Source organism: Emydura macquarii, unplaced genomic scaffold (assembly GCF_026122565.2).
Source record: "Emydura macquarii macquarii isolate MOO-44397 ecotype Brisbane River unplaced genomic scaffold, CSIRO-AGI_Emac_v2 contig_3122, whole genome shotgun sequence".
Lineage (NCBI taxonomy): Eukaryota > Metazoa > Chordata > Testudines > Chelidae > Emydura > Emydura macquarii.
This window is the reverse complement of record NW_027133259.1, coordinates 3,057,118-3,069,379: the sequence shown is the minus strand read 5'-3', so window position 1 is coordinate 3,069,379 and position 12,262 is coordinate 3,057,118. Positions and strand designations below refer to the sequence as shown.

General features: G+C 36.5%; 1 protein-coding gene across 1 annotated transcript in view; it reads right to left on the bottom strand.

Moving 5' to 3' along the window:
• MRPS35 (mitochondrial ribosomal protein S35) overlaps window positions 1-12,262 on the bottom strand; it is a 31,628-nt gene continuing 19,366 nt past the window's right edge. Inside the window, exons 7-8 of the mRNA XM_067531052.1 lie at window positions 12,044-12,113; window positions 1-588 (exon numbers count right to left, since the gene is read on the bottom strand). Coding sequence (XP_067387153.1) covers window positions 313-588; window positions 12,044-12,113 — 346 coding nt within the window. The 3' untranslated portion in view covers window positions 1-312. The remainder of the gene's footprint in view (window positions 589-12,043; window positions 12,114-12,262) is intronic.

Here is a 12,262-nt window from a genome sequence, read left to right as displayed (position 1 = left end):
GACTTGATACAAATTTTATTTATAGAGGAAAGGCATGATACTTGCAGAAAGTAATTTTGCTATTGACAAGACAATTCAATAATATGGAAACATATGAAGTTTGTTGCTGACCCTTTTAGAATTTCTAATCACTCTTAATTCCGTTCAAGGTTTTTGAACTTTTAAATCGTTTAAAATATTCTAAGCAAGACTTGTTTTGAAGGTCTGGAAAATCATGAATAACTGCATTCTGATTTTCGTACGAACTAGTATTAGTCTACATTATCTTTATATATGGACACAAGATCAGAGATGTGCATGGAATGTCAATTTTCACTGTAATGCTTGTAAATTCAGTAGTTTCTTCACAGATTCCTTGTATTGCAAAAGGTTGTTTTCATTTGCCCCTTCATTTTTAAGTGCAACTACAGAGGTTTTGTAATTCTGAACTATCTCTGAGGCAAGCAGCTCTTCCCTAGGCACTTCACTGGTTTTCTCTGCAGCTCTTATTCGAAGAAGAGTGTCTAAAGCAGTCTTCTGAGACAGGCTGTTTTCCCACACATAGTCCATGTCTGCTTCAGTCTTCTCGTTCTCCCACATTTCAGTTTTCTGAAAGAAAATAGGCATCACCTTAAAAATATGTCAGTATTGAATACTCAAGTGACAACAAACAGGAAAAAAGCCAAACTTTCTCACCAGTATCCCACAAGAACTTTTTTTTTTTTTTTAAAAAGATTTTGGTCTTTGACAAAGGTCACCCCAGTGCATAGTCTATCAAAATGGCCCTCAACAAAGCTTAAGTGAAATTTAAGAGGTGAACAGTCTTTGAGCTTGCCTTCTGCACAGGGTGAATTTAAGTTTGCGATTAAAGTTCAAGTGCTACTGTAAATATAAGCCTGGAAATCCATTTAAAATATTTATCATTTGGCGTAACTACGGTAATCTCGAGAGAAAAAAAGCAGACCGGGCAGCAGCAATAATTAGTTCCTCGGTTATGTAAAGTTACTGATTACAATTCAAACTCCAAGAAAACAAAAGCCAAAATCCTCCAAAATGTTATTTTAAAATACTGGTCCAAATTCCATTGTCAACAACGCTGGAGTAGCTCTGTATTTACACCATTATTGCTGACATTGGAATTTGACCCAAAGTTTGTGAAATGAAAAAATTTTCCCTTCATTACTTTGGATTTTGGTACACCAGCCATAAGATCATCTGGACCAATAGCCAATGGTCCCAGTTTGTGTAGTCGGATTGATTAGTCAGTCACCAGACAGATTTTTTTTCCTCATTCCACACCAGATTGGACTCTACCTCAACTTGAGGTTACTTCCTGCAAAGGATCACAATTCAATTCTTTTAGGTATTTAGACTAAAGAACTTGGTTAATCATGAAAAAACGATGCAGTGCCGCTCCAAATAGCAACCAGCTGGTTTTAGATTGTGTGATAAAAGAACAAGAAGAGGCATGCAGCTTGTCGCTCTAAACTCCTGATACGCTATATTTCATCTTTTCCTTTTACAATCAATTTCCTTGAGATGAATGACTATTCAGTGTTTCCCCCTAGATGTTCATACCAGCGAACAATGTTACGTTCTTCCACCACGGAGGTGAAAGACTGGAAGTGGATAAATGGATCCAAAATGTAAAGGAGGAGGGGCCTGAAGACTGACATCAAGACAGAGAGGTGAAGAATTTCCAATGCTGTTGGATTGGTATTACCATTTAGAGCTACAGCCATGAAAAGTTATCATCTTCAGTACTTCACTGATTTGCCTCAACTCTTACGAAGTAAGAGAAGTAGATGAGCTGGAGTATTGAGATCCCCTCCAGCCCCCCAAATCTCAGAAGAAGAGACTATGCATTGCAGGCATTTCCATGGCTGAAGCCTCTCTCTGTGGAGAGAGATCCTGTCATCTGCCCTGAGAAGGGAGTGGAATCAGTAAAACTTGTGTAAGTAGGAGAAGGCACATGGTGAGTGTGCTTGAAGGAATCCATATACTTCTACGGTGGGGGTATTTTTTGCTCTTTCATTCAGTGTTATCCACAAAGAGCCAAAAGGAATCAGCCTGGGGTGGAGCCAAAAGACAAACTAAGGACTTCATATGAAGCAGCCTAAAGGAAAGCCCAACAAGGTGAGGTAAAAACATTCAAGTTTAGTGACTAGAGAACTTGCTTCCTTAAGAAGAAAGCCAAAAGGTCCAGGACTAGAAAACACTACACATTACATGACAAAATAATATGTATTCTGAAAATATCTAACAGACAGACAATATTATCCCAGAGGTTCAAACTTTGGCGACTGTGATCTAATATTTTTGTAGCAATACCCCCTGAGCTCTGATCTCATCAGATATAAGAAGTTCAATAAGATGAGTTGTTGGTATGTACTTATACAGAAGACAGCTCTCCTCAATGCTAAGGAACTGATTTATTTATGACTTAGGGGGAAAGAACACTCCCTACCAACTTATCTCCACTTTCTGCAGCTCATAAATTTGAACCTTTATCCATGAAAGGTAGCTAAACTTTGCTTAGTCAGTGCTGTGATCCTGTCTCATTTCAAGTTTTTTGTTTTCAGCCCCTGCCTGTAAACATTTGTGAGTAAGTCTTCCTACAAGCAGTACGCCATATATCCAGAAGTTTCTCTTATCCCATAGACCCTCATTTTGTTTCACTGACTATGCAGGAGATGGGTCTAATGGTGTGCAGTGTACATTGGCATTCTTGTATATGTAATTACTATAATGTACACTTAATTTGGGTCACACCATCACATTGTGTCAAATAGATGAATATGATAACTTAAGTTATTTTCATTTTGATTTTGCTCCACATTTAACACTTATAACATAGGACTACAACTGAGAAAAGCAATGTAACCACTTTCAACCTTTCATGTTTTATGTTATGTTTATGTTGCATTTAATACTGAGACAATTACTTCTAAATAAGGATATTTCTGTGGAAATAAGTTGAAACAAGCATTCAATTAAAACCTTGACATCATATGTTCTTAATGAAATCCCTTAACAAGCAATGATTCAGTAATCCTCCAGCTTTGCTGGTCATAATTCAGTTGCATTAGCAACGAACAAATGTAGTATTCAAATAAATCTGTCAAAAAAAAATATTTTAAGTCTGTTATCCAGTCAACAAAATAGTCCTATACAAAACACGATGCTTAATAATGGTTAGTATTATTTGAAAAACACATTTCCAACATATGGATTCAAGTTATGCCTTTGTGCTTGATCCTGAATACCCGAATTTACAAATGGTTTAAGTGTTGCACCCAGAATAAGATAAAGGAAACTCTCCTTTTTAAAGTCCAAATATTGTTAAATCAGAAACACAGATTAACATCACGAAAAGGCTCATATGACTGACATTCAAAGAACCTGGGCATAAAGCAATGCATAAATAAAAACCTCATTCAGCCATTGAAGAGAGAAAATTAAATACTATACTCTGTACCTGTAGAGCACCAGTAAACAAATGGTTACAATAATGTTCTCTGTATGTATCATGAGATTTTTTCAGCCAGTGTTAACACTCACACTTTTTTAAAAATAAACTTTGTTAATAAAACGTTAACATTTTCTTAAAAATTAGCAAAGTTAACATCCTGCTTTGCATACCAAGCGCTTATCATTGAGCACTGGCTCTTTAAGACCGTTTGTCCAATTCAGAAAGAATTTAAAAAATAATCTCTCACAGGGATAGGGTTTCTCTAAAGTAATGGAATGAATGTTGCACCTGGTCAGTCCCTGGACCAAACTCTCGTTATTTGCCAAAGTCATGTACTAGGTTCAACAAAAGATCATTGTGAGGCCTTTGAACACCCTTAAGTTCCAGCCGAAGTAATAAAAACTAATTATGGTCATTACATTTATCTCTTTAGGAAAATCCTTCTTTGTGCACATTAACCGATGGGATTTCAAAGATGGATGTTGATAAACAGATTAACACAGCTTCCCATCTCTCCTGAACAGTGCAATGCTAAGGGATTTTAAATTAGACCAATGAAATTGTGAAGTATTATTAGTTTGTAAGCTTTGCAAACAGACTGGAGTGTCAAAGTAATTCTTAAAATAAAACTGACTTCCTGGGGGGGAGGTGATGGGTGATTTCAAAATATGTTCCTATGCCCTACTACAAGAAGCCAGTATCCTCTGCAATGTTGATGGCCATCCTTCAAAATGAAGTGTTATCCTAGCATACAGAGATCCAGAAGTATAGCAACCAGGAAACCGAACAGAAACTAGAGTTTTGCAGGCTGATTGTATTAAGTGAAATTAAAGACCTTTTCAACCAGAAGATTTACTGCAAGAGTAAAAAATGAATCTGGAATTACACTTCCATCTGATAACACAAATCAAACCCATGTGTGAGCTGTCATCAGTAGGAATGCTACAACAAACACCCACATCTCAGTTTAAAGGGTTATAAAGTGTGCTGATGAGACAGTGATGCAAAACCCAAGTACACTCAATATGAAGTCTTAACTCAAAATGTTAGCTGCCCAATTTTTCTCCTGCAAAATTAAATATTTTAGTAAAGGATTCAGTGAGAGCTTTAACTTTGAATAAAGCTGTGACAGTTGGAATATTCAGACTGTGTGTATTTATCATTTTTCTGGACTCATTGCTACAGTGTATTAGGTTAAAAACCTTAAATATATGTTTACTCAGTAAACTGGACTGAAACGGCTGCTCCACTCTTTCAAACACGTACACTTTCCAAGAAGCATTAGCCAGACACACCTACAGGAGCATTCCTCTGATAGTGCAACTGGTTTTCCAATAAACACATCCAATGAAAGTTACAGAACATTTTTCTCTTGATATAAGATCAGAAAATGTCTGAAATAGGTACTACAAATGAGATTTGGGGGATTTTTGCACTTCACTAATATAAATGGACCAGACTATTTTTTCAAATGTCATCATCACAATAAAGAGGTGTTAATGTGTCCTCTCAAAATAGGGGCTTATAACTGAAGTGCTGACAAAGCCTTAATATTAAAAACTAGATTCAAGCCAATATCAAAAGCCTCAATATATAATGAAGCTGTAAACATGCAAAAAGGAGTAATTTTTAATCATTTAAGCAGACATTTAAATCACATTTTGTTGGCTTTTCTACCAGTTTAACATTGACAAGTTGGCTGTTGCAGTCATATCGAGGATTAAAGTTCCCAATTCTTCTGGTGTATCTTTTTAGAAAAATGCAGTTAAATATTTTAAAAGACATTGTAAGTGGCACACAGTGCCTCTAATTGAAGGCAATTAGCAAGACTTTGGAATTCACATTAGTACATTTTCCTGTCAACAGCCTGAACAGTTAAACACATCAATCAAAGAATAAATGCTGTTCATCAAAAATGCAAGTATTTTTAGTAGTTTATTTTATAAACCTGAAAATGGAAGTTCAACATGAGGATAAACAGGTTTACTAATTCCAAGGTCTTTCTACTATGCTGAAACAGAATGCACTTTAGCTATTTCATAGACCTGCCTCACAAATGCACAAGTGCAATAAAGAGCAATGATTTGGAACATACTAGCTCAGTTATGCACCTTTAAGCTTTAAAACAACTGCCAGAACTATTTACCGATCCATCACTGTGCATATACTATATCCTTGAACTGCACTTACAAGTTCTCAGCTAGCACCCTGACAGATAAGTATAAATGTAAAAACACTTAACAGGCAAAATACACTTAAAAACATGTCAGTCTGATAGAATTCATTGCATAACTAAATGCTGCTATAGGGAACTTACTCTACGGAGCCTTGAAGGTGAGCTTCAAAGCAAAAGATACTTACAGCACAGGAATCTTGTTTTAAATTTTAAGCCAAAGCCTACCTGTCAAATGTCACATCTGAAGCACATCTGCCCCAATGCCACTCTGACCCAGCCCACTGGCATGTCATTACATGGAATCAGGAATACAAACAAACAATCAGTGAAGTTTCCTCTTCAGCTTTCTCTCCTTTCAGTACTAGAGCTCACTCAAGGAGATTCTGAACAAGAGGCCAGGCTTCTACCCTTCAGGCTCTTTGTGCCTCTCAGGGGGAATGAATAGGTGGCCAGGACTGCCGTGTCTTGGTCCTGAAGGTTAACACATTCCACTACTGGGAAGTAGTCATGGTATGAAGGAGAGAGCACCACAGAGTTAAAGAAATTCAAAGTTGCCGCCACCAGATCAATCTTTCTGGATCGATTGAGCGGTCAGTGTAGACCCGCCCAATCGATCAGGAAGTCGACTGAGTAAAACTACCCCCGCAAGTAGCATAGCGCGGCAGCGACGGGAACTGTGCACAGTGCAGTGAAGACAGCACACAGAAGAGAAGCACAGCAGTCGATGGGAGTTACGCAAACTACTCTGTGTAGTTTGTGTAACTCCCGTCGACTGCCGCCGAATCTCCAGGTAAGTATAGACTAGGGCTATGATTTTATGCTTCCAATCTTTATTGTTGCCTTTTACTGACCTTTTAAAAATTTCTGCCATATAGAAGAGGCAGGAAGGATATCAGAAACAAGCATAATATTTAAAGAGAGACAGTGTATGAGGTAGTATATTTCATTGGGGCAACTTCTGGTGGTGAGAGAAATAAGCTTGTCTGGTTTCACCCAATAAAATCACTATGCTCTAGATTAGAATGAACTATCACAGGAAAATAAGACAAAAACACCACATCACCAGTGGATGAACACTTTTCACAAAACAATGACTTTATATCTGACCTACCAGTCCTCATCCTCAAAGGAAACCAGCACAAAACTTTCAAAAGATGAGCCTGGAAGCTTAAATTCATAGCTTTGTTATACACTAAAAATCATTGTCTTAATAAAGACCCTGGATTTATGGCTTATTACAACAATCCGTAACTCACTGACCCCCCTTTTTGTCCTCTGACTACAGGGGTCACTTCACTTTGAATGATTCCTTACAGTATGTGCTAACTGCTTATGCTAAACCATCAGTTCAATCTTATATTTAGCTGTGACTCTTAGTATCTTTTCCAGACCTGACAAAGTCCTCTGTATAGCTTGAAATTTTGTCTCTTTCATCAACAGAAGTCGGTCCAATAAAAGATATTACCTCCCCCTCCTTGTCTCTCTAATATCCTAGGACTGACAGGGCTACAATACCACTGCATACTAAACAGCAGCTAATTTTTCCAGTTTATCTTCTTTTCTGGATCATTAATATGAAACAGAAATCCTTACAACATTACCTATTAACCTAATTCCATGTTGAAAACTGATTTTATAGTTCTACTTATTTTCTCTCTCTCAAATAGTTTCCAACCCACAACGTCTCTCTCTCTCTCAATGACTGTTCCTACATAAATGAGAAAGATCGGTTTATGCCCCTTTGAACCACCTGATGGCAGCAAACTACCATTTTTTAAAAAACCTTTTAATAAGAAAGTGTTTTAAAACAAAAACAAAAAAGATTTTCTTCTTAGTGTTATTATACTTGCATCCATTCAAAATTAGTATAAGAACGACCACGTGCCTATTATAATTACTGCTTTGTGCACCATTATGAACAGGAAGACTGAGTGAGACACTTCACTGAATCTCTCTCCATGCTGCCCTTTTTGTTTGGTGAATGTAGATCCACCGCTACAGGTCCTTTCCTGGGGAACAATTTGCAAGTCAAGACACAAAACACAAGGAACAGAGTCTAGGGCATCCAGACTTGGAACAGAACAAGACTGCAGTAAATTTTCTCCCCCATCAACCCAAATGTTCCAGCATCAAATAGAGATTACAGTGGAACAAAGCATACGGTCAATTCAGGTATTGGTTAGAAAACTGCTGTTCACATGAACAGCTAAGTGGCTATTCAGACAGTTACTACCCTGATGTGGAAATGTTAACTCAATTACTGATTAAGATGAAAAAGCTATGAAATAGAACATATTAAGCATTACTATACATTTTCAAAATATTGTAATCGATGTTTTAAGGTTTGTATTTTGGAAACTGTCACCAAAATGTCATCACTTTTGGTGACTAAACATAAAACCTGCCCTCCAACTCCTGTGCACAGGCTTGTATGGCAGAAAGTTTGCTAAGGAAAGGTGAAGTGTAGTGCATCCATCCTTATCTCTCACCGTAATGTATGACAATTAGCATAACAAGGATATTAAAGCTAACCTATTAAAAAAACCTCAGATTTTCCAAGGTCATTGATGCAATGAAGAAATGCATTGTTTGGGAGTACTGTCTCCTGGTATTTCTTTGTTCTGTGAGTAGCACTACAGAGGCAGAGTCGAGGCTGTTTGGGGAACCTTACTTGTGCATTTTCAAACTTCATCATGTTTAAATGCACATTTAGCTTTCAGTTTCCTGGTGAACATCTAGGTCTCTGAGAAAGGCATAGTTCTCTTCTGAAGAGAGATTGTACAGAAAAAAACAAAACCAATTGACTGAGGCTCTAACGTTGTCTCAATGTCTCCATAATAAATTGGATCAAAAAAATCTGTCAGGACCGCAAACAGTCTGGAATCCAACAGTTAAGATGGGCCTTTGCCTTCTTATGAATCTTCACTAGCACTAGAGAGACTGTAGCCAAATTAAGCTCTGCATTAGATCTATGCAACCCCATTAGCCATCCTACAATTTGCATAGGTGTGACTAAGGACATAATACAGCTTGTAGACAATTACTGGTGAAGCTACATGAGAAAAAAAATCCAGCTTGGTTTCAAGATTTCAGGTTGAGTATGTAGGGCTGGCAATTAACCCCTCTTCCCCCCCAAAAAAACAAAACAAAACAGCTGACTTGTGAATTGAGAAAATTTGACACAGATGTCAAACTTCTCTATGCTGTATGCATTGTAGTTGTAGCCCATGGAAGTTCCAGCTCTAGTGACCTGAAGAAGAGCTCTCTGTGGCTCAATAGCTTGTGTCTCTCACTAACAGAAGTTGGTTCAAAAAAAGACTACCTCACCCACCTTGTCTTTCTAAATTCCTCTGTGACAGTCATTTTACTGAGTAAAACCATGCTAAGTAAGGCTACAAATATCAAATAACTGCACCTTAATTTTTAAAAAAATATAAAATTGCAGAGCAACATGATCTAGCAAAGTTATTTTCTCTTCCTTGTGTAGCTCTTTCCCTCCCACACCCCAATTCTGCCCCCAACACCACACTGCCTTGCAAATTTATCACAATTATCAGCCCACTGATGTGGTGCCAATGTTTTAAACAGGTTCTCACACACAGAACTTTTCACTTAGCCTGTGATTAGAGAGGATGGATGAAGGATTAGAAGATTCATTCCTTTGTTTTCTCATTTAAACAAATGGATTTAAAAGAACCATAACCAAGGAAGGAAGAAAACACAGCAAGTACTGCACTGGGTCTTTAGGACTTGCATCACAACCTGCAACAAAAGCAGTCAATATACAGCCCAACTTTGCTTTCTGTTAAAAGTATGGAAAGAAAAGACTGGCCTAGTTTTCTTATTGCATTCCACCAAGCACATTCATGCAAGCATGCAATGTAGCACCACTCTGTTGGCAAGGTGACCAAATCTCAAGATTACTTTTGTAATGGGTTTAATGTTACTGTCTATACGGAGGGCTAATCCCCTGTAATATTTAAAGTTCACACAGATTAAAATAGACCACAGCCTGTTTGCTTATGGTTAACAAAATGCATTAAAACTGCCTTTCAGCAGGTCTATTAAAAGGGATTACTACTGATCATGGAAAAAAATCAAATATGTCACAGCAGACCATCAATTTTTCATGGAAATCAAAGACAATTACAACTGATTGATGGGTTCATCAAATATTAACATGGAAGTTGAAAGGTAATAAAAGGGCAAGAGACTTGTGTGTATTCAATACACATCAAGCACTCACACCACAATATCATATGGCCCTGTCTTCCATCACTAAGTAATGCTAGAGCAAACAGATGTGTTGTTTGCCTGGAATTAATAAAAAACAGGGGCAGTGTTTAGCTTCTCTGTTGTCACTGCTCTACTACTAGAAACATTGATCTGTCACCTGAGTTCAAGATTTGTGATGCTGTTAAAAAAAAAATATCTGTTGATAATATACCACTGAAAAGTAAAAACTCATCTATAAAACCTATCATTAAAAATATAAATTCATAAGCCAAATGTAATAGTATGTTTTCTACAATTACAATACACACATCCTTGAAGGTAGTCTCTGATCAAATGAAATACCTCTTTGAATGAGTTGTTAATTACAGTACATATTTAGGTGAGTATCTAGAATGACTGATGCAGAAATATTAAACTTTTTAAAGTATGTTATGAGAGAGACTTAAATACTACTGGGAAAAAAAATCACAATCACTGAAAGAAAAGTCAATTGCAAAAATATCATGAAGGGCAGCTAAAAGTTTAGACCTCCACCAAGGTAAGACTAAAAATACAATCCACTGTGACTAAGTACTGCAAGGTTCACTGATGAGTATATAAACGTTGGGAAACAAATGCAGTGACATCAAGATACAACCAGGATGATTCAGAGAGAAGTGGGAAGGAAGTACCAAACTTATTTTTCAGCCTAATATAAGACCCTAATATCTTAATTCTTAAGGGTTTTAGTCGGATGGATAATGTTAATTTAATGTACTATTTTTCAAAATATTTTGAGAACTACCAGTCTACTACATTTTACAAACTCTGAAAAAATATTGTACTTGCAAACACACCTGCTCACATACAGTGTGAAAACAGGCATGGTTCACAAATGCCATGGCAGTGGAGGCCAAATAATGCTATCTTTGACAGCTACTACCTTGAAACAAATAGAAGCTGTTCAAAAGGCAAGTATGGGTTTTCAACATTACTTTTTATTTCAGATATATTTTGTTGCTTTCATCGTTCCATATGACTGCAGTCAGTGCATTTTTAAAAAAATGCATTTTAATACTTGTAATCAATAGGAATGACTAGAAGTCATGGGAGAAGAGCATATACTGAGTATTAATAGGCCAGCTAAGGGATACATTTTGAGAGAGAAAAGATTATGGATTGAAAGTTGTTTTATGCCCATTAGATGGCCTATACAAAACAGTTTTTCATTCTAATTCCTTGTTAACACACCACAACTGATACTCCTGTTGACAGTATCAGTGATTGGGGAAACAAAACAAAAAAAGCATGAATGCAAAACTATTCTCCCTCCACCCATCAGAGGTGGATATTTTCAATCTTATTAACTATAGCAGTCACTGCAACTAGAGTGATTGCTACAGTTAAGATTGAATATTTCACTGACCGCAAAGTCACTGCTTTTGTGCAACTCACTATGCACACAGAATAGTTCCTGTTTTATTTAAGCTGTACACATTAAAAGAGTGTGTTTTGAATAACATTTTCCAAAGGAAAAAACCAGAGTATGAAGACAAATTTAAGATTCAATCTGTGACACTTTTAAAATAACTTCATTCATTGCTTAGAAATGAATTTGATTTTATCACTTATTACTTGAGTATTTAACTTGTTTTTTTAAAACCTAAGTCTGTCAAATAACTTCGTTTCCTGCTTCTCTGTATTTTCCTTGGGTTAAGATAATCAGGTATAATAAAACCACATTTTTAAAAACCAAACATTTTACATTGATCTCTTATCTAATTTTCAATTGTGTACATTTAATAGCCAGTTAAAATGTTTTTAAAAGCTGCTTCATTTCCATTTAGCTTTTTAAAACTGAATCAGGATAAATGCAAACAAAATTATTCCTAATTCTTCTCAGAAGAAAGAAATTTAGGTCTAAAACCCCTTGTGAGACAATATTGTGTGCATGTGAATTCAAGTGAATAATAAAATAGAGGCATGCTGGAAAGATATTAGCAGTGCATTCTGTAGTTCACCTTGGACAGACTAACAGGGTTGTTATGCTTTTTGTAAATCTTCCAAGCATGTTGAAGCTACAGAATGATTTCACTCACCACACAAGTCAGGATTTTTAACTAAATGCGGTCCTAGCTGAAGCATCATCTTTTCCAAATTATAAGCACTGCTTATTTTGCTAGATACATTCAACTGCTTACCCAAGATTCATGGTACAAAACCGTGAGAAGGAAGATTCCATAGTCATAGTTCTGTTTCCTTAATGGACACCTGAAATTTAAAAACAAAGGATGCATTTTGAAATAGAGTCGCTATTCTGCTTTTGGAAATTAGGAATAAGTAGCTAAAATTTTTTGTTTGTTTGTTTAATCTGAGCCCACAGACTTTGGGTAGGTTTTGTATCACTTCCGTTCCTAACC